The sequence below is a fragment of the Muscardinus avellanarius genome, assembly GCF_963383645.1.
Source record: "Muscardinus avellanarius genome assembly, chromosome: 8".
Taxonomy (NCBI): Eukaryota; Metazoa; Chordata; class Mammalia; order Rodentia; family Gliridae; genus Muscardinus; species Muscardinus avellanarius.
Genome location: NC_137794.1, coordinates 37,295,745 through 37,319,521, shown reverse-complemented (window position 1 = coordinate 37,319,521; position 23,777 = coordinate 37,295,745). Strand labels below are relative to the sequence as shown.

Here is a 23,777-nt window from a genome sequence, read left to right as displayed (position 1 = left end):
AGCTGGACGTGGTGGTGCACACTTGTAATCCCAGCATTCGGGAGATTGAGACAGGAATATTGGGGTTCACAAATAGCCTCAGCTATTTAGCGAGGTCCTTTGTAACTCAGTGAGACCCTGTTTCAAAATAAAAAGACTAAGCTGGGTGTGGTGGCGCATGCTTGTAATCCAAGTACATGGTAGGCTAAGGCAGGAGGATTGTGGTTCGTGGCCAGCCTCAGCTACTTAGTGAGGCCCTCTGCAACTTAGTGAGACCCTATTTCAAAATAAAGAATAAAAATAGGGCTTGTGTGTAGCTCGGAGGTAGAATGCCTTTGAGTTCCATTTCTAGTACCGCAAAAAGGAAAAAAACAAACTAAAAAAACTAAAAAATAGGGCTGTAGGTCATTTGGAGGTACAATGTCCATGGGTTCTATCCCCAGTACTGAAAAAAAAAAAAAAAAAGAAAAGAAATGAAAAGAGAACTCCATGTTTATGAGGTATTATTATCCCCAAAAACATTTTTTGAAGGCTAATATAGGAAAATTATCCAACAGTTATAAGTGTTATATATATATATATATATATATATATATATATATATATATATATGACAATTTCTTAAATATTCCTTTGTTACTATTTGAACAATATTAAATAAATTAAATAATTTTGAAAATTTAAATAATTAAAGGGAGTAAACTTTGGCTAAACGAACTAATCATTTACCCTTCTCCCTCAGGGCTACACTCCCAGACCTATTTTATTTTTGGAAACAGGATCTCTTAAAGACAGCTCGGCTGGCTTCGAACCTGCGTGTTCCTCCTGTCTCCACCTCCCAAGCATGGGGATTACAAGTGTGTGCCACCACGCCCAGCAAGCTAATCATTATTTAAATAAAGATAGATTTTTTTGTGTGTGGCACTGAGGATGGAACCCAGGGGCCTTGTACCTCCGAGCTACACCCCAGCCCTATTTTTTAGTCTTTTTTATTTTTGAAACAGGTTTCACTGAGTTGTGAAGGGCATTGCTAAGTAGCTGAGGCTGTCTGCAAAACACAATCCTCCAGTCTCAGCCTCTTGAATGCTGGGATTACAGATGTGTGGCAACATGCCCGACTAAAAATAAATTTTAACTATTATATTACTTTATGCACAATACACCCACAGATTGATGACTTAATAGAAAACAAAATCAAATATTTGCATGCAGAAATGACTGCTTAAGAAAACATGTGAATATTATTTAATACACAAACGGTACAGCAAAGATATATATATAAATATATATATATATATACACACACACACACATATATATAAATGTATATATATAATGGTATAACCAAAGATAATGAGCTTATCAGTTTTTCTATTTCTTGTTATATGTGTACATATTGAAGTGGTTTTTTAAAAATTACACTGAGAAACATTTAACATTGAATTTATCATCTTAACTCTAAGTGTACAGGTCAGTAGTGTTAAGCATAGGTAAACATAGTCACATTATTGTGCAATAGAGACATAAATCTTTACTATTTTATTTTCTAAGTCCACTATGATGACCAGGGAACAAATACAAAAGGAATATGATGCACTAGTTAAAAGCTCAGAGGATCTCCTCAGTGCATTACAGAAAAAAAAACAACAGGAAGAGGAGGCAGAACGGCTGAGACGTATACAAGAAGAAATGGAAAAAGAAAGAAAAAGACGTGAAGAAGATGAGCAACGTCGAAGAAAGGAAGAGGAGGAAAGGAGGATGTAAGGCCTTTATATTATGTTGAACTGGAAACTCAATAGAACATGAATCCTTGGCATTGTAGACACTGTGGCTGTTCTTAAATACTATATATATATATATATATATATATATATATATATATATATATTTTTTTTTTTTTTTTTGGTACTAGGGGTGGAATCCAGAGGCTTTCTACCTCTGGGCTATACTCCCAGACCTACTTTTTAAAAAATATTTTATTTGGAAACAGGGTCTCGCTAAGTTGCTGAGAGCCTCAGTAAATAGCTGAGGCTGGCTTTGAACCTGTGTGATCTTCCTGTTTCATCCTCCCAAGCACGGGGATCACAAGCATGTGCCACAGCGCCCAGCATAAATACTACTATTTTAATGAACTAATTTTAGAATAAGTTTTAAATTTGATAAAATAAGCTTTTATATTAAGTATATAAAATGATTTTAACTACAGATTGAGCATTCCTAATCCAAAAATCCAAAATCTGAAATGCTCCAAAGTACAAAACCTTATGAATGTCATACTGGAGCTCAAATTTCATATTTTGTCACTATTATAGATTAAAACAGTTATTGTATATATCAGTGAGGTTCACTGATGTTTCCGTACATTCATATGGCATGCACTGCTCATATCCATCCACCCTTTTTTCTCCACCCCCTCCCCACTGCTGGGCATCCCTCCCAGTCTCTAGTAAATCACTATTCTAATTTCAGGTTGTCTTACTTTTTTATGTTTGTTTTCTAGTTCTCACAAATGAGAGTGAACATAGGATACTTGTCCTTCTGTGTCTGCCTGTTTCTCTTAACATAATGTCTTCCAGTCCTATCATTTTGCTGTGGATGATAGGATTTCATTCTTCATTATGGCTGAATATGCTCCATTATGTATATATACCATATTTTCTTTATCAGTTCATCTGTTCATGGGCTCCCTGGATCATATGATAGTTCTATTTTGTTTTCTTGAGGAACCTCCTTCCTTCCTATTTTCTTTTCTTTTCTTTTTTTTTTCTTTTCAGTACTGGGGATGGAACCCAAGGGTATTGTACCTCAGAACTATACCCCCAGCCCTATTTTTTTTTAAATTCAGTCTCTTTTTTTTTTGGTGGTACTGGGGTTCCTGGAAGCCCTTCTACCTCTGGGCTACACTCCCAGACCTATTTTTTTATACTTTTTTTAATTTTTGGAAACAGGGTCTCTTAAGCCAGTACAGCTGGCTTCGAACTTGCGTGATCCTCCGGTCTCTGCCTCCCAAGCGCAGGGATTACAAGTGTACGACACCACGCCTGGCTTAGTCTTTTTATTTTTGAAACAGGGTCTCGCTGAATTGCAAAGGGCCTTGCTAAGTAGCTGAGGCTGTCTGGGAACCACAGTCCTCCGGTCTCAGTCTCCCTAATGTTACAATTACAAGCTTGCACCACCACATCCGGCTCCTTCCTATTTTCTATGGTGGCTGTACCAATTAAAATTTCCAACAGTATATAGGGTTTCTTTTTCCTCATATCTTTACCAACATTTGTTCCATATTCGTTATTTTATTTTATATTTTGGTACTGAGAACTAAACCCTGGGATGTTCTACCTCCAAGCTATACCCTTAGCCCTATTTATTTTGAAACAGGGTCTTGCTAAGTTTTCCAGGCTGGCCTAGAACCTGTGAATCTCCTGTATAAGTCTCCCAAGTTTTGAGGTTACAGGTGTGTACTGTCACTACTGTATTTTTTCTTTTTCTTTTTGATATTGAGCATTTATATATATATGTATATATGTGTATATATATATATATATATATATGAGCCATTTGCATTTCTTTTGAAATGTGTCAATTCAGATCATTTTCCTTTAAGTTTTTTTAGTTTTTTTATATATTTTGAATGTAATCCTCTGTTCGATAATTAGCTGATAAATATTTTCTCCCCTTTGTTGATTATCTCTTCACTCTATTGATTGTTTCCTTTGCTGTGTGGAAGCTTTTTGTTTGATGTAATTCCATTTTTCTATTCCTGCTTCTGTTTCCTGATGTTTGGAGGCCTATCCAGAAAATCATTGTGGGTGCCATTATTTGGAAGTGTTTTCCTCTAGTAATTTTAGGGTCTTACATTATGATCTTCAAGTCATTTTGAGATGATTTTTGTACAGAGTGAGAGACAGGGATCACCTTCCCATCTTCTCCATGTGGATATCCAGTTTTCCCAGCACCATTTGTTAGAGAGGTTGTCTTCAGAGAATGCTTTTGGCACCTTTGTCAAGGATCAGATTGCTGCAACTATGTGTAGTTATTTCTTTTCTTTTCTTTTCTTTTTTTTTTTTTTTTTTTTTGTGTGTGTGTGTGTGGTGGTACTGGGGTGGAACCCAGAGGCTTTCTACCTCCGGGCTGTACTTCCAGACCTATTTTTATACTTTATTTGGAAACATGGTCTCACTAAGTTGCTGAGAGCCTCACTAAATAGCTGAGGCTGGCTTCGAACCTGTGTGATCCTCCTGTCTTGGCCTCCCAAGCGCAGGGATTACAAGCGTGCGCCACCACGCCTGGCTACGTGTAGTTATTTTGTTTTTTTTTTTTTGTGGTACTGGGGTTCCTGGAAGCCCTTTTACCTCCGGGATACACTCCCACGGGCTACACTCCTAGACCTATTTTTTTACCTTTTTATGTGGAAACAGGGTCTCTTAAGCCAGCAAGGCTGGCTCCGAACCAGGCGATCCTCCTGTCTCTGCCTCCCAAGCGCGGGAATTACAAGTGTGGGCCACCACGCCCGGCTTATGTGTAGTTATTTCTATATCCTCTATTTCATTGGTGTGCATATTTGTTTTTATGCCAGTCCCATGCTTTGTTTTGTTACTATAGCTCTGTAGTACGTTTTGAAATTAGGTAAAGTGGTATTTCCAGTATTGCTCCTTTTGCTTAGGATTACTTTAGTTATTCTGGCTCTTATTTTTCCATATAAATTTTAGATTTTTTTTAGTTCTGTGAAGAATGTCATTGAAATTTTGATGGGGATTATACTGAATCTGTTAGATCACTTTGGATAGCATCAACATTTCTCCTCCTCCTCCTCCTCCTCCTCCTCCTCCTCCTCCTCCTCCTCCTCCTCCTCCTCCTCCTCCTCCTCCTTTCTCCTCCTTCTCTTCCTCCTCCTACTTCTCCCTTCCTCCCTCCTTCCCTCCCTCCCTCTCTCTCTCTCTATCTCTCTGTCCCTCCCTCCCTCCCTTTCTCTCCCCCTCAGGGGATTGAACCCAGGAGGTTTCTACCTCTGAGCTATACCTCATCCTTATTTTATTTTTTATTTTGAAACAGAGTCTCAGTAAGTTGCTGAGGCTGGGTATGAACCTACAGTTCTCTTATTTCAGCCTCCAAGTACTGCGATTACAGGCTTGAGCCATGGTGCCCAGCAGTATGAACATTTCAACTATTTATTTTCCAACCTGTGAACAGAGGAGGTCTTTTCAACTTTAGTACCTTTGTTAATTTTTTTCTTCAGTATCTAATGCTTTTCCTTGTAGAAACCTTTTATTTCCATAGTTAAGTTTGTTTCTGCGTATTGTGTGTGCTGTGAATGGGATTGCTATCACGATTTTTTTCTCAGAAAATTCATTATTGCTGTATAAAAAAGCCACTTTTTAATGCTGATTTTGTATCATGCTCTCTTACTAGTTTGTTTTATCACTTAAAAGTCTTTTGATGGAATCCTTTGGATTTTCTGTGTATAGAATCATCATCTGTGGAAAGGAATAATTTGACTTATTCCTTTTCTATTTTTATATCTTTTCTTTCTCTTATTCAGTTATTCTGGCTGAACCTTCTAGTAGTCATATATTGATTAAAAGTGCTGAGAGTGGACAGCCTTGTTTTGTTTCTGACCTGAAAAGGAATGCTTTTAGTTTTTCCGTGTTTCTCATATATGGCCTGATTTCCATATATGGGATGCTCAGCTGGTAAAGTTTATAAAAATATTACAAGATCCAGTCGTGTGGGGGCACACACCTGTAATCTCATCCATTTGGAAAGCTGAGGCAGGAGGATTGCAAGCTCAAGGTCAGACTCAGCAACTTATTTTGTTTCAAAAAAATAAAAGCGTGTCTGGGGTTGTTACTTAGTGGTAATGTCCCAAAAAGATAGAGAAAGGAAGGAAGGGAATGGGAACAGAAAGAGGGAGGAAATATTTCAACCGCTTTCCCCTCAAGTCAAAATTTGAAACACTTCTGGTCCCAAGATTTTGGACAAGATATTGCTCAATCTGTATATAATCTGAGTTTTGGTTAGAATCTGTGTGTGTGTGTGTGTGTGTGTGTGTGTGTGTGTGTGTGTGTGTATGTGTGTGTGTGTGTGTGGTACTGGGGATTGAACCCAGGGGCATTTTGCCTCCAGGTTACATCTGCAGCCCTATTTTTTTATTCTTTATTTTAAAACAGTCTCATTAAGTTGCAGGAGACTTCACTAAGTAGCTGAGGCTGGCTTCGAACCTGCAGTCCTCCTGTCTCAGCCTCACGAGTTACTGGGATTACAAGTGTGTGCCACTGTGCCCAGCAGAATCTTAGTATTTAAGGAATTTCAAACTTCTTTTCAAAGCTATGGATTATATATTATTTTATAAGCTATGAAAAAAGACATTTGTTTTCTGCAGAGTGTGTGTGTGTGTGTGTGTCTGTGTGTCTGTGTGTGTGTTATTGAGGATGGAATCCAAGGGCTGTCTGCCTCTGGGTTACACCCTCAGACCTATTTTATATTTTTATTAGGAAACAGGGTTTCACTAAGTTGTTGAGCGGCTCACTCAGCTGCTGAGGCTGGCTTCGAACCTGTGATCCTCCCAGCTCAGCCTCCCAAGTGCAGGGATTACAAGCATTGGCCACCACACTCGGCTCTTTTCTGCAATTTTAAAACTGATGACATTTGGGAATGCCAGAGTAGACAGAGTAGGATCATGATTGGAAATATGGGTTGTTTAGTTGGAGAAGAAGTGGAGGGAATTACATATAATTAGGACCTGAGAGTTAGGCTTTATAATCAGTTATCTAGAGTTGTTGAAGGTTATAGAGTACAATTGCATTTATCTTAAAGAATTACAATCAATATAGTTAGATTTTGTTTTATTTGAAATAAGTTGATTTAAGTAAGAGTGAGTGTCTTGTTCTTGATCTGAGAGCTTGTTTCCATTCTGTTAAATTTGTTTATTAATAGTTAATTTAATAATTCTTCTGAAGAATTTTTTGTTAAAAATTTTAAGAGCTTTCCATTTTTTTTTTTATTAGGAAACTTGAGATGGAAGCAAAAAGAAAGCAAGAAGAAGAAGAGAGAAAGAAAAGGGAAGATGATGAAAAGCGTATTCAGGTATAAACTTACTGGACTCAACTTCTATCAGAATAGAAGGTACTAAGTTACAGAAGAAGTGAAAACAAAGGCAGTCCCTGCCATGGTCTGGGGTAGGAATTTGGATCTAGAGTTTAAATGCAGGCTTTGTCACAGTCAAAAGTTAGGGCATTGTATACTTCACAGTGAATAATTATGGGCCACAGTCTCTTTAAAATGGGGATAAAGAATAGTTGTGAGCATTAAATAAATGAGTTACACATGTTAAATCATTTAGCCCTAGCACAATAACTATTAGTATTGTTGTTGTACCTAAGAGAAAGTCAGATAAACATTCACTTAAAACATAATTTTTTGAGCTAGGTGTGGTGGTATGTAATCCCAGTGCTTGGGAGGCTGAGACAGGAGGATCGCACAGGTTCGAAGCCAGCCTCAGTTATTTAATGAAGCTCTCAGCAACTTAGTGAGACCCTGTTTCCAAATAAAATACAAAATAGGTCTGGGCGTATAGCCTGGAGGTAGAAAAGCCCCTGGATTCCATAAAAAATTTTTTGTTTTGAAAATCATCTTATAACTTTGTTGATACTGGTCTTAATAGGTTAGGATTAAGATAGTTTCTCCATCCCCAAGTTTTTAAAAAGTCCCATGTCTGAGAATGTGTGATAGAGTATTTGAGTTTCTATTTGGCTGGGCTTTTATAATGTATTCTTAAGCAGAACCAGCACTTTACATTCCTCACGTCCGTGTAGGTGTTTGTGTTAACTGGACACTCAGGATCCTCAGGCGATGTATGGGATGCTCACACTATTGTCCAGAATTGTGAGCTGTGCTTCTTCTACCCTCTCTTGACTTTGGGAAAGTGAAGCATTAATGATAATATAGAAGAAAAATTGAGACTGGAGAGATGTGCAGCTAAACAATAATTCTTAGTAAAGAACTCATTTGGGCCATTAAGCTTTCCCTTTATTTTAAGTAATAATGGGAGTGACCAAGTGCTGAAGTGGCTCTGTGCTTGGCAGGCTGAAGTGGAGGAGCAGCTGGCCAGACAGCGGGAGGAGGAGTCCCAGCAGCAAGCAGTTCTGGAGCAGGAGCGCAGGGACCGGGAGCTGGCCCTGCGGATCGCCCAGAGTGAATCTGAGCTCATCAGCGATGAGGCTCAGGGAGACCCGGCACTCCGGAGGTACGTGGGCCCGATGGTGGGGGATAGCACCCTTTATTTAGCTTTCTTCACTTCTCAGCTTCTCATTTCCATGCGAAAGGGAATAGGAGAAAATCCTATTCCTTAGGTCCTGATATATTTGAAGTAAAATAATTTTAAGTCATTTTAAACCACTTTTATACCCAAATGAAGGAAAAATTTTTCTATCAAATTGTTAAACTGTTGAAAAGCAAAACTAAAATTTTAGTTCATGAATACTCTATTAAGAAAATATCTCAACTTTGAAATTATTTGAGTATTATATATTAGATAGACATCTAACTTATTAAAAACTGACAGAAATTAGTGACAAAAAAGAAATTAGTGACAATATTATCATGCGGGCAATATATTTGAGTTCAGGATATCCTAATACAATTTTTTTTTTTACTATATAATACTTTTGAACACATGAAATGAGAAATTTACCCTCACTCTCTCAGAACAATTGTGTACCCGTTCCAAAAATGGAGTCTAGTTATATTTTGGTTCTCTGATTTCTGAATTATCTCTAAATTATAATAGAGCATGGAGGAATATGAGAGTTGTTAATATTTTACAAGAAGTTTGGGGAGGATTTTAATATTTTATTAAAAATATAGAATAGCCGGGCGTGGTGGTGCACGCTTGTAATCCCCGCGCTTGGGAGGCTGAGACAGGAGGATCGCGCAGGTTCGAAGCCAGCCTCAGCTGGCTTAAGAGACCCTGTTAGGTCTGGGAGTGTAGCCTGGAGGTAGAAGGGTTCCATCCCCAGTACCCCACACACACACAAAATAGAATATAGGAATATTAGTTATGTTGATTGTTTGTAAAAAACGAAACAACACTAGTTTGAAGAGTTCCTCTATACATTGTATACATGCTGTGCACATACTGAGAGGCACATAGATAATGTAACTTTGCTTTTCAAAACTGACAAAAATTAGAACCTAACCAGTAGATGGAACTGTTTTCTTGTGAAAGGAAAAACTTGGGTTCAAATTGCTGCAAGGCAAAGAGTATCAGACAATTGCAATTCACATTGTTAAGAGTATATTTAGCTGAAAACAAAGATGGGAATGAAAAGGATTTGTTAAATTGCCTCCACATATTTTTCTAGTGAGTGATTATTTTGAGAAGCTCTGGAATCTGAATTATATATGAAAGTATATTATGTTGTAAATGAATTGAATAAATCTGTTACAAATCCAAAGATGTTGTGATAATTATTAATCTTTTGGGTTGAGTCCAATATTTGCATTCTTTAATAACATCTCATTATAATTAAAATGTTTTGGCTCAGCTATGGCTTTTGTGCACACACACTTGGCTTGGTTGCTCTTTTGTCTTTCCACCTGTATTTGTGGGAATGGCTGTGTAAATGACTAGCAACCAGTGACACTAGACTTTGGGCAAGCCAGGCTCTTCTAGCTGCTATCCCTGTTGTCTCTGCAACAGTACTGCAGCTAACAGCAGCATTATTGAGGGTGACACTTATTTCTTCGTGACTTGTTAATAGAGTCATTCTGGGTACTTGTTGCCAGTCTTTGAGATTAAGTTGTATTCAGTACTATTCCATGTGCTGCATATGAATTGCAGGCTTGTAGGCAGACTTTCTTCTAGTCTTCAGGAAGGTGCACTTCTTCCAGGGTTAATTTTCTCTGGGAAAGGATAGACATTTGGGGCATTTTACATAAATGACAAGTTACCTAAAATTTAAGCAGAATTGGACCACTGTTAAGTAATGAGTAGGTATTCATACCACTATGACTTGAAGGGCAGAAGAGTGAGTTGATTGTCTTATGGAACAGCCAGGGATGATGTCCTTTCAAGTCCTTCTGCCAGTCTTCTCCCCAGCCTTTGAGAATCCTCCGAGCTTTTCCCCTTCTTGTGGGTATTTTATTCTCCATACTTCAAGCATTAGCGCTTGACTATCAGTAGTGCTCTGTATAGATATCCTGTGTTCAATAGTTTCATTCAGTGGGCTATAAATGGACATTTATGAATGTTTATTTTACCTTTGATAACACAGTTCTTTTATAACAGATTTATGAATAAAAATCCTCTAAGTAAATCTTTGTAGGATATAGCACAAAAATGTTCTTGGGTTCTGTGATGTATTATAAATATATGTAGATGAATTTTGCTGCAATTAACAATTTTAAGTTACTTTTCCAGCTTGGATACCTGTCAAGTAACTTCTAAGTAAGAATCATTTTCCACATATGTAATATGTTTTAAAATATAATCTCAATCAATTACACATAAGATCCTTGATGTCACATGATAATTTCAAATTACTTGAAATTACAAAATAACATTTAGATTCTGTTAAGAATGAACCTCACAGTGTATTACTTTTCCAGTCTAGATGTATTTATTCTTTAATTTTCATTGATTGCCTTTAATTTATTCTTTTATAATCACTCTAATGAAGATTTTTAAAGTATAATAAATTCTACATGCTTTCTTATAAAGATGATTAAATTTTAAAATTAGTGATTAAAGTCACTGAAACACAAATTTATACAATGTACATTTTTGCAATTCAGAGTTGGTGATATTAACTAAAATATATTCTTTTCACAGAAATGATGGAACAAGACCTAAAATGACACCGTATGTCATTTTTTAACCCTTTTTACTTCATATGTTGTGGGTATTTTTTGAAAAGTAGTTTCCTCCTTGGAGTAAATTTTAAACGATTTTTTAATTGAAAGAGTGAGATAAGCCAGGCATGGTGGCAAATACTTGTAATTCTAGTACTTGGTAGGAAGATGTAAAGTTCATGGCTAGCCTCAACAAACTTGTGAGGTCTGCCACAACTTAGTGTGACCTTGTTTTGAAATAAAGAATAAAATAGGGCTGGGGACATAGCTCAGAGATAGAATGTCCCTGGGTTCAATTCCCAGTACGAAGGAAGGAAGGAAGGAAGGAAGGAAGGAAGGAAGGAAGGAAGGAAGGAAGGAAGGAAGGAAGGAGATAACTCATTATTTGTTCATTTTTTTCCTGCCCGGGGAGTGTTTCATGCTCCTGTTAGGTACTCCATTGCAGCAGTTTATGACTTACTTTCCTTTTTTGTTAATACTGGTTTGTTTTACATGTTTTTAACTCTTCCTTACCTTACATTATTATAACCGGAGGTGTGAAGAAATAAATAAGAATAAGTAAAATATTTAGTTTTCAGAATTTAAGATAGTTTATTGTACTAGCTGAAAGAGATCACAATCTTTGGTTATATATGTAGTGTATTTTTTGCAATATAAGTCTTTTTACAGAGAGAATATTCATAATACATAGAATATAAGTAAATTTTGTATATGTATAAAATATTTTGGAATATAGATAAAATCTGAAGTTCAACAGCTTTAACAACAAACTGTAACCTATATTGTGATGGTTCTCAACTCTTTCAGACTTCAGGACCAAAACCAAGTGTTTTCTAAATCATGTAACCTATATAAATAATTTTCTCTAAAAATGCATATAAAGGAGAAATAAAAGGACATTCATTTATAATAACATGTTAATTTTAATGAGAGCATGCATAATTACAACAAAAGACATGATATTTTTATTTATGTGTAGAGTCATCATGAATGCTCTAGCTATAGATGCAAATTGATATAGGGATGTTGTGTCAGACACTCACATGCCACAAATTTGTGAACAATCTTCCTTAAAGTTCCAAACAAAATTCAATATAATGTCCTCTTAATTACACAATATTTGCATCCCTAGAAAAAGTCTATTAAAACTATGCAAACATATGTGATTTACATGTCGACTTTTTAATGTGAAATATGTATTTATGTGGATGTATTTCACCTTTATATGTTTGGCAGATATGCTAAAGTTATGTGGGTTGTGGGACAGTTTTTCCTGGGTAGGACATTTAGAGTTCCTGATCTCCCACCTCAATGCCAGAGTACGCACCCACATTGTCAGCTGGACCAGAAATTTACAAAATGTCTCAGAATGAACACTGTTCACCCTCCATTCAGACAGTTACTTTGTAGTTACCACATGTGCTTGAATTAAATATGCCTTGCAACATGTGTATAAGGGGAGAAACACCTTGATGCAGGGAATATTTTTCTTCTTCTTTTTCTTTTTCTTTTTCTTTATCTCTGTGGAAATGGGGACTGAACCCAGGGCCATTTTACCTCCGGGCTACACTCCCAGCCCTATTTTTTATTCTTATTTTGAAACAGGATCTCACTAAGTTGCAGAGGGCCTCACTAAGTAGCTGAGGCTGGCTGTGAACCGTGGTCCTCCTGTCTCAGCCTCACTAAGTAGCTGAGGCTGGCTGTGAACCGTGGTCCTCCTGTCTCAGCCTCTCAAGTACTGGGATTACAAGCATGTGCCACCACGCCTGACTTTGCAGGGAGCATTTCTATCTAGTGCATTTGGCGTACTGTGTTTAGTATAGGTCAGGTTTGTCTCAGTAGGGTCAGATTAGAAACTACTAAACTTAAAGAGAGATTGATAAATGTATTGCTCAGAGGATAATTTAAATTAGATTACATATATATATATATATATATATATATAGCATTTGTTATTCTTTCTCATCAGTTCTGGATAGAAAGATTACTTTTTCTGTGGCTGTGCTTGCTTGGTAGACCTCTGCCAGAACCTAATTGTAGCCAGTACTCATTGCAGGGAAAGAGGATTATAGGAGACCTGCTCCCTTAATCAGAGTCCCAGCTCTTAGCAGGCATCCAGGAAACTCTTCTTATGATTTTTACTGATATGTAAGGTTTTGAGGTTACCAGATTCTCATGAATAGCATGAATGAGAAGATGATTAATGATGAAGGAAAAGAACAAAGGGCAGGAAAATAAAACAGTGCGGTTTACAAAGTGTTGATGAGCAGAATGAAACTTCTGTTTCTCAGAATTAAGCAAATGTCAAGAAAAGTTACAACTGTCCTGGGTAATAAAAGAAAAAAACCTATTTTTTGCTTTGGGAAAATATTTTCCTTGGAAGGTCAGAATGCTTCAGATCTTTCATTTAACAACTGCTTGTATTGATTTTATTTATTTATTTTAAAAACGTGCTTTGATTTGGAAGTGTAGAACTTCAAATACATCCGATTCTTGCTGAAACTCTGATACTGTAAAGTACACAGTTTGGTTTCCCACTGTGAAGCCTTGTCTAATTAATATTTACTAAGCAACTCTGGTTCAAAAATCCTAGTATAGAATCCATATTCTGCCAGGTTTCCTGTGTGCATTTACAGCATGCTGTTTAATGTTCTGTATATAAGAAATACCACACAAGTATGGCTTTTATAAGATTCTACTAAAAGTTCCTACTACAAGTTTCTATCTAAAAGTTCCACATTTCTAAAAATAGAAATGTGTTCAAATAATTTTAAAGAGATTTAAATAAAACTTTTGCCATAATTTATAGATAAATTTGTTAAAGTATATAAGACTTTTAGAAAGTAAAATAATTGAATGGCTAATAGATTAATGATCTTAATGAAAATATTAATTTTAAATGATATTTTCCTTTTAAGTAATTTATGTAGTGTGTCTTATATATAACAATGTTGTATTATTATTTTTCTTATAGGGAACAAATGGCCAAAGAAATGTCAGAATTTTTGAGTAGGTTAGTGGAGTATATTTGGGAAAATAAGTATTAACTTCAAAATCATATTTTTAAATTACGTTTGATTCTTTGGACTAGAACCTGTTGTACTCCTAGCCCATTCTTTCCATCTAAATACTCTGGACAAGAAATGTCACTTTCCTCTTCATTCGATTCTGAACCAGAGAAAAATAAAAAGCAATATTCTTCTGTGTTGTTTCTTTACCCTTTTTTTTTTTTTTTTTTTTTTTTGGTGGCATTGGGGATTGAACCCAGGAGTGATTCTGCCCTGGATCTGTCCTCCCGAGCCCCAGTCCTTTTTATTTTTTATTTTTTGAAACAGAGTTTTCTTAAGCTGCCCAGGTTAGCCCTGAACCTGTGATCCTTCCTTCTGTCTTAGCTTTTCAAGTATTGGATATCTAGATGTGTGCCACACCCCTGGCTACAGCTGGCATTTTGGATAGAACACTTCCTTGTTGGTTCTACTGTCCTGCTTATCACTGATTTCACCAATTCATCCTCAGCAGAGAATCCTTCCCCTCATCTTGACATTAGAACTCCCCCTGGAGGTTGCAGCCTTAATTGGGGAACTACTATGCTCAGTTGAAGGGGAAGGAGAAACAGTGTAGCTCCTCAGGGGCTCTGCACAATCGCCTATGGTTTCAAAGTCACTGGTGCAAATTGTCCCCAAAGACACTTCCCCAGTGTCCCAACAGGATCTAGTCCATAAGTGGATGTGAATCAATAACATTTCAATTGTCAATTTTAAAGTAACAAAGCTAATTGTATTAAATTAATGTATTTTTAAAAATCAAGTTAGTTTTGCTATCACTATATTGTTTACATGATTGTCTTTATAGCAAGTCTTTTAATCAGTAAATTACACCTTTATTTTATTAGTTTAATAACTTCTGAGATGAGGGGAGGACTTAAATCCATTCCATTCATTTATTACTTCTAATACTGTGTTTTTTTAGCAGATATATTTTTGTTTGCAGTATTATGAATGAAAAGCAAGTATATCTTTTGAATAAAAACATATATATCGGCTTTTTTTTTTTTTCAGTACTGGGGATTGAAATCAGGGACATTCTACCTATGCTCAGCCCTATTTTCAATTCTTTATTTTTGAAACAGGGTCACTAAGTTGCAGAGGGCCTCACTAAGTAGCTGAGGCTGGCTGCAAACCTGCAATTCTCTTGTCTCAGCCTCCCAAGCACTGGGATTACAAGTACATGCCTGGCTAAAGTCATATTTTAAACAATAATAATTGAATTCACTTATTTTATTTATTTATTTATTTATTTATTTATTTATTTATTTATTTATTTTGGTGGTACTGGGGGTGGAACCCAGGGGCTTTCTACCTCCAGGCTATACTCCCAGACCTATTTTACATTTTATTTAGAAACAGGGTCTCACTAAGTTGCTGAGAGCCTCACTAAGTAGCTGAGGCTGGCTTCGAACCTGCGCGATCCTCCTGTCTCAGCCTCCCAAGCATGGGAATTACAAGTGTGTGCCATCATGCCCGGCTGAATTCACTTATTTTAAAAAAAATACCAAAGCATATTTTATGTGTATTCTTGAATCTTATGTAAAAAATTAACTATCTTATGTAAATTAACTGTCTTTCAAAAGAAGATAGCAATAACAAAATCTATAATTATTTTCAGTCTACTAGAAAAGACACTTGGATGAATAGGAAAAAAAATAATTTTTTGGGTCAGTTTATTGAATGGAAGGTTAGATATATAGAAAAGGAAAATAATACTTTAATAAATGTTAAATATAACTTACTGTTAAGGGTAATAGAGAGATCTTGCTGACACTCAGCTGTGTCTTTTTGAGCAAGGCAATTAAGAATAAAAAGCTACATGGAAAATTGCCAGTCACATAGCTTATGAAAAATATAGATTGTGCAGTAAAACTAACCATAAAAATAAAGGACAGACTAAATGCCCACACACTATTCTTTGCTGAGTGTTATGTAAAACAATTGCCATGTCACAGTTTTACGTATGTAGTATGAAGTATGTTATTTTTAATTCTCTAAAACAAAAGCCTAAATAGGTTTTTTACTTTTTATATCTTTGCGGTACTGGGGATGGAACCTAGGGGCAGTCTACCTCCAAGCTACACCCCCAGCCCTATTTTTTAATTCTTTATTTTGAAACAAGGTCTCAGTGAGTTGCAAAGGACCTCACTAAGTAGTAGCTGAGGCTGTCCTTGATCCTCCTGTCTCAGCCGCCCCACTGCTGGGTTATAAGCATGCGCCACCATGACTGGCTTAATATATATATATATATATATATATATATATATATATATATATATATATATATATATATATATATTGCAGTACTAGGAATGGAACCCAGGGGTATTCTACCTCCAAGCTATACCCTCCAGTCCTATTTTTTATTCTTTATTTGAAACAGGGCCTCACTAAGTTGCCTCACTAAGTAGCTGAGGCTGGCGGCAAACTAGGATGAACTAGAACTGCGAGCAATCCTCCTGTATCAGCCTCCTGAATGCTGGGATTGCAAGCACGGGCCACCATGCTTTTAAGAGGCAAAGACATCGTACTTACTTTATCTTAAGTTTAATATTGAAAGGACAATTTACTTCAGGAAGGAAGTAATGCATTTTTAAATACAAATTTTCAGTAACATTAATTATATTAAGTATCTAGACTGTTTTCCAGAAGTACTTTTATCTTTCAGAATGTAAAATGATGAGAATATATGTGTTTATTTTGGGGCAGTATACCTTCATCATTCCCTCTTGAATAGGAAATATTTTTCAAGTAGTAGATGATAAAGTATAATTTCATTGTGTGATCTGAGAAGCAATATTTTAGTTCTTTATTAGTTATTTTAATATTTGTGCTACCTTCTTTTCATGTCTTGAGATGTGATGTGTTTAAATTCTTTGTTACATTGAGCTTAAAATATTATAGCTTGATTCTGAGTGTCTGCCACGTGCAATGTGTAATCTTTTGCTGAAAAATTTTCCATTATTTCAGGAGAGAAATTATTCAATGTGTTTTCTGATTAATGATCTAAAACTGTGTGCATAAAAACCAAGTCTTAAGCCCTGAATAGCACTGTTATGAAAATTGAATTTATCCCATTTTATCAAGTACTTTAGATTTTTTTCTTCTTTCTTATATAAATATTTCTTCTAAATGGGGCAAGACAGAACACTTGTGTCCTTTGAAATCTGTTACCTACCTCTTGACCTAAAACCTGTTTCTGTAATGTACTGTCTGTCATATTAGGATTTCCTAAGTATAAGGGTGTGGGTCTTTTATGTTGTTTTTAAACCCCAGCAGCTCTTTCAGCTGGCCTCTCTTTAAGGATTTTGATGTCATGGGCTGCAGTTTGGCTGCTCACCTGTGGACCCTGTACATGACCAGGTCCTGCCAGGGAGATTCTGAGCCTAAAGGTGTGAATGGAGCTAGGCCATATGTAGCTTGCAATAGTCTTTGCAGGTGGTGATACTGTATGTCCTACTGTATTAGAATAACGGGATCAGCCAGGCATGGTGGTGCACGCTTGTAATCCCAGCATTAGGGAGGCTGAGACTGTAGGATTGTGGTTCGTGAACAGCATGAGCTACTTAGTGAGGCCCTCAGCAACTTAGTGAGACGCTGTTTCAAATTAAAAAGAATAAAAAATAGGTCATAGGGTGTAGCTCGGAGGTTGAATGCCCCTGGGTTCCATCCTCAGACCTGCCGAAAAAAAAAAAAAAAAAAGAATATTGGGATTAAAGGTTTTGATGTAAAACCTAATGTACTTATTAGGTGGCACGGTGGAAATTTTTAATTTACTTGGCTATCTTTTAGTATACTTTTTTTTATTGGTGGTGCTGGGGATTGAACCCAGGACCTTACACATGCCAGACATGCTCTCCACCACTGAGTTAGAACCCAGCCATTCTTAATCTAATCTATCAAAGGCACAAAATTTGTATTTTTCTAGTAGTTGTTTTCAGCTCTCAAGCTTACACATACTTTCTTGCCTTTTTATTCAGTGTTTCATTAATGTTTCTAATTTAAATATGCAAAAATATATAATAATTGCAGAGGCCCTGCTGTGCAAGCCACCAAGGTAGCTGCTGGTTCCAAGAAGCACGATCTCAGTAAGTGGAAGTACGCAGAACTGCGGGACACCATCAACACCTCTTGTGGTAAGTGTGTAGGGAGCAGAAGATGAAATAAGCACCCAGAGAGGGATAGTGTGTGTGTGTCATGTAAATTGGCTTAAGCCAGTCGCTTTGTTTTTCTGCATTGTTATCTTGAAAAACATACCCAGTTTATTTACAAAGCCTCAAGAAATACATTATTTTAAAATTAGTTTTGCCTCTTTCTTACCCAAGTCAGAGAGGAGGAACAAATACAAATTATGGTTTGGGCTATAATAATGACTGGACCTTCTAATAGTCAAATACCTGTATATCTGAATCTTTTGGTTCATGAATGCAGTTAACAAATAGCAATGCATTCCTTTCTTTTTGAAGCTGTTTTTCTACCAGCAGGATAACTGTATAAAATACCATATCTAGGCAATCCCACATAGTTATGTTCTTGTTTAAAATATAGTGTTTGAATTCAGGACACTCACTAGAAACAAATACAGCATAATTGGACAGAATGTCTCTTTAAGTTCTTATCTTTTTAACTGAGTATAATATATTCAGAAGGAGTATAATACAGTATGTACTCATCAGTAAGTATAATTGTGAACATAAGGAATGTTTCGTTTATATATGGCTTATGTTTGCACACAATAACATTTTTATTCTATTAGTAACCTTTTTGGTTCAGTTTATTTATATAGAGAAGACCTTTTTAATCTAGGGTTCTGTATGGAACAAATTATATAAGATAATTTTATTTAGTGTGTGTGGTACTGGGGATTGAACCCAGGGGCATTCTGCTTCCAAGCTATACCCACAGCCCTATTTTTTTTTTTATTGGTGCACTGTATTCATACATCATAGTGGGATACAAACTTTTGTAGACATACAAGCACACATCGCCCAGTCAGCCCCCACCCGATCCCCACCCCATTCTCTCCCCATCCCTCCTTCCCATGCTTGGCTTAGTGGTTGACATCTAGTATTATAGCAATTTATCCTAAATTAAAAATGATAATTTCACATAACAGTTTCATTTGTCTGATACCAAGCTTTTGATGACTTAAAGATGACATTTCAATATTTCTTTTTGCTTTCTTTCTTACCAGAGAATATTTATTTTCTTTTTTTTTTAGGTGAAAGTATCATATATTTATATATTTATTTTTCAGAAAAAAAATCTATCCTAATATAGTATATGGACTCTAGATACCCAAAACGATCTTGAAAAAGAACAAAGCTAGAAGATATATATTTTCTGATTTCAAACCATATAAAGCTACAATAATTGAAACAGTGTGGTACTGTTCTAAAGGCCGATATATAAACCATTGGAGTTAAATAAAAGCCTAGAGCTAAATTCTTCCCTATATTGTCAAGTTGTTTTTGACAAGGTTTCCACGAACATTTGGTGGTGGAAATAATAATCTTTTAACTAAATATTGTTGAAAAATAATAATTACATGGAAAAGAATAAAATTGGACCCTTACCTAATCCCATATACAAGTATTAACTCAAAATAGATAAAAGACATAAATATAAATCTTAAGACTATAAACTTTTAGAAGAAAATCTGGGTCATAAAACCTCACAACACTGAAATTGGCAGTGATTTCTTGGATATGATTTCAATGGCACAGGCAACAGAAGAGTATACAAACTCCCTAAAAAATAAAAAAAATATTGTATATCCAAAGACAATGTAAACAGAGTTAAAAGTTACTAATAGAATGGGATAAAATATTTCCAAATGCTATATCTGAAGGTATATTAATATTCCAATTAGACATCCTAAAAATTAACAACAATAAAGGCAAACAATACCCTTTAGAGATAGGTAAAAGACTAACATAAATAATGAATCTCCACAGATAACCAATCTTAGTTGTCTGTTGGATGGAAACTCTTGTTTCTCTGGTTCTGGTGTGTGTTACCTATTTCTTCTTTGTAGTTAATCTCTTTGAGTATTTTCTCTAGTGCTGGTTTTGAAGACATAAATTCCTTCAGTTTCTGTTTGTCATGGAAGCTTCTTATTTCTCCATCTAATTTGATAGAAAGTTTTCTGGGTAGGAAATTTTTGGCTGGAAGTTGTTTTCTTTCAGAGTTTGGAATATGTTACTCCAAGCCCTTCTGGCTCTCATGACTTGGTTTGGGAAGTCTGGAGTGATTCTAATTGGTTTGCCTCTGAATGTCACTTGGCCCTTTGCTTTTGTTGCCTTTAAGATTCTCTGCTTGGCTTCCACATTGGTCATTTTGACAATTATGTGGCGTGGGGATCCTCTTCTCTGATCCTGTCTAAAGGGAGTTCTATAAGTTTCCTGGACCTGTGTATCAACCTCTTGCTCTATGTTTGGAAAATTTTCTGCTATTACTTCCTTGAAGAGATTATTGATCCCTTTGGTTTTACCTTCTTTTCCCTCCTGTATTCCAATTATTCTTAGGTTAGCTCTCTTAAAATGGGCCCATATTTCTTCAATGTCAGATTCCTGCTGTCGGATATTTTTTTCTAGATTAGAAACTATGCGTTCATTTTTGGAATGATCATCTTCTAGGAGCGAGATTCTGTTCTCCATGTGGTCTAATCGGTTGTTTGTGCTTTGAATTGAGGCCTTTACTTCATTAATTGCATCCTTTATCTCTTTTTGGCTTTCTCTGAGTTCTTTTCGAAGCACCTCTATTATTTCTACAGTTATTTTCCTGCTTTGATCTTCTAGAAATCTCTGAATTTCTGTTTTATCGGGTTCTGATGTTGTGGGGTTGTGGGCATTCATTGCTCCATTGTTATTTCTCTTTCCCATGATTTTGGAAGTTTGTGCCTTCTCTGGGTTCTTCCCTTGGGTCACTATGACTTCACTTAAGGTGCTCTGGATCTCGAGTCTGTAGTATCTCTGACCCCACTACTCCTTTACTGGGTTGTATCACAGAGTCTCCGACCCAAAGAGTCGATAGAGGCTGCTTTAGACTATGGGGGGTGCCAGGTTGCACGTTCTCCTATGGTGTGATATCTCTGTCACCGCCCCTCCCCCACTGGGTCAAGTCTCAGGGAGTACAGTACTGGGATTTCTCCTCTGTGGCCCGCAATTTGACTCACTGTTCTTGAGTTCGCAGATGTAGCTGTACTGGACTCGTTGAATTCGCTGCTGCTGCCGCCGGTGGCAATATGGCGCTGTTGTCACGCCCTCGGCCGTGAGGCTGGCGTATTTTTTCTTCTCTGGTTTTGAGTTCCACTCTGAGTCCCTGCAGCGTGTGCTGAGCTCAGCCACTGGGAGCTTTAGATGCTCCCTGCGCCAAAAGATCCCGCCTGGCTGTTCCGTAGTGGCTCACCTCGGCTTGCTGTAGCCGTCCGGTGAATTCGCTGCTGCCGCCTGCAGTATGGCGCTGCTGCCGCGTCCTCGGGCGTGAGGCCGGTGTATCTCCTCTGTGGCTCTGAGCTCTGTTCTCAGTCTGCTTTCTCTCTGGAGCCTGGTGATTTTTTTTTTTCCTCTGGTGATGGTGTTTCTGGCTATGAAAGGCACTGATTTTGTGGTAATGAAGATTGGTTGTTAGCGGGGCTCTTAAGCCCCGCTTTTCTCGGTCGCCATCTTCCCGGAAGTCCATTCCCTATTTTTTTTATTCTTTGTTTTGAAACAGGGTCTCACTAAGTTACAGAGGTCCTCACTAAGTAGTTGAGGCTGGTTTCGAACCTGAAATCTTGCAGTCTCAGTTTCCCAAGCACTGGGATTACAAGCGTGTGCCACCATGCCCAGCTAAGATAATAATGTTTGAGAAAACACTCTTTAGATATAAAGGTTTAGTTAGGTGTGGTGACACACACTTGTCATCTCAGTACTTGGGAGGCTGAGATAGGAAGATCGCAGGTTCAAAGCCAGCCTCAGCAATGTAGTGAGGCTGTCAGCAGCTTAGCAAGATCTTGTTTCTTAAAAAAAAAAATGTAGCCGGGGGTGGTGGCACACGCTTGTAATCCCAGCATTCAGGAGACAGAGACCTGAGAATAGTGGTTTGTGGACAGCCTCAGCTATTTAGCAAGGCTCTTCACAACTCAGATCCTATTTTAAAGAACAAAAAGACTAAGAAACTGTGCTAGGGGTGTAGCTCGAAGATATAATACCCCTGGGTTTCGTCCTCAGTAACGCAAAAGAAAAAAAAAGGGTAAGGGGGTGTAGCCTATAGATAGAAGACCCCTAGGTTTCATCCCAGGTAACACACACACACACACACACACACACACACACACACACAAATATTATAAAATGTTAATCTTTATGAGTAATTAACTTACTTTTGATTTTGTGCTATTAAGTTTAAAACATTAAAACAAAATTATATATGTATATATATACATGCATACACAGTATATATTTATGCATGGAAGAATTATGTTTGATGACTAAATTAAGATGCTAACTTTTTGGGGGGACTTTCTATGTAATCAATAGATATTGAGCTCCTGGCAGCTTGCAGAGAAGAATTTCATAGAAGACTAAAAGTGTACCATGCTTGGAAATCTAAGAACAAGAAGAGAAATACTGAAACAGAGCAACGTGCTCCAAAGTCTGTTACTGATTATGGTAAAAACAAATCTGTACTTTTGTTTGATGTTCCAAAGTATATATATATAAAACATGTAATTATATATGATTTTGGGTAAATGTAATATAAATTGCTTCTTACTGTAGACTATAATCCATTGAACATAATACCACAGTGGCAGCCTGGTTTTTATGGCATTATTTCTGCTGAATATATCTTTAAAGTCATATTTGCTAAGCTATATTGAAATTACTTTTTAAAATAAATTCTAGAGGTAAGAATTTTCTTGTCAGTCGGGCGTGGTGGCGCACGCTTGTAATCCCCACGCTTGGGAGGCTGAGACAGGAGGATCATGCAGGTTCGCAGGTTTGAAGCCAGCCTCAGCTACTTAGTGAGGCTCTCAGCAATTTAGTGAGACCTGAGACCCTGTTTCCAAATAAAATATAAAATGAGTCTGGGAGTATAGCCCGTAAGTAGAAAGCCTCTGGGTTCCACCCCCAGTACCACCAAAAAAAAAAAAGAATTCTCTTGTCTGTACTGAAGAGTTGTGGAGTAACTCTTATTGTAAACATTTTTTCACACATACATCAAGATTACATATGAAAATATAAACTGATTAACTTCATATATTAAATGATTTTCATATAAGAAAGTGAATATTTTTATACTTGGTAAAAAAGATCCTGTTTAAATTTTCTAAAATTTTTATTATTTTTAAATTTAATGTAGTTCATTTTTTATGTAGGCAATAGTACCTTCCAGTTTCTCTCAGGATAGGATTCTAGATTACAAAAAGAAAAGAAATGGTTTATATGTTCTCCTTTAACACTGTGATTTCTTTGTTTAAAAAAGTTACTGCAAAAATTACTTTTTTTTTTTTTTTTGGTGGTGGTACTGGGGTTCCTGGAAGCCTTTCTACCTCCGGGCTACACTCCCAGACCTGTTTTTACATTTTTATTTGGAAACAGGGTCTCCTGAGCCAGCGCGTGTGGCTGGCTTCGAACCTGCGCTGTCCTCCTGTCTCTGCCTCCCAAGTGCGGGGATTACAAGCGTGCGCCACCATGCCCGGCAAACATTACTTTATTTATAACATCATGAAAGTATAAGAGTGAAAAATGTTAACTTGGTTCAGACTAGTGTTTTGCCTGGAACAAGATTTGATTTTTTGACTGGGATCTTGTTATGCAGAAGGCCAAGTGTACACCTGAATTTTGAAAATGGTGCAGGGTAGATAAAAACTAGAAAAAGCACAGGCTTTACACATTAACTGAGAATATTTGTGATATTTGT

At 36.7% G+C, this 23,777-nt stretch overlaps 1 protein-coding gene across 8 annotated transcripts in view; it reads left to right on the top strand.

Moving 5' to 3' along the window:
• The window catches only part of MYO6 (myosin VI), a gene marked incomplete at both ends in the record, with an annotated part of 121,049 nt that overhangs the window by 90,998 nt on the left and 6,274 nt on the right, over nucleotides 1-23,777 (top strand). For 3 of the 8 annotated variants that reach the window (XM_080700720.1, XM_080700719.1, XM_080700718.1), the window contains 5 exons: nucleotides 1,531-1,739; nucleotides 6,981-7,059; nucleotides 8,058-8,218; nucleotides 17,904-18,007; nucleotides 22,394-22,525. In XM_080700720.1, the coding sequence (XP_080556846.1) occupies nucleotides 1,531-1,739; nucleotides 6,981-7,059; nucleotides 8,058-8,218; nucleotides 17,904-18,007; nucleotides 22,394-22,525 (685 nt within the window). Of the gene's footprint in view, nucleotides 1-1,530; nucleotides 1,740-6,980; nucleotides 7,060-8,057; nucleotides 8,219-10,393; nucleotides 10,421-10,804; nucleotides 10,835-13,798; nucleotides 13,838-17,903; nucleotides 18,008-22,393; nucleotides 22,526-23,777 lie in introns of all 8 variants that reach the window. The other 5 variants (XM_080700715.1, XM_080700713.1, XM_080700714.1 and 2 more) reach the window with 4 other exon arrangements.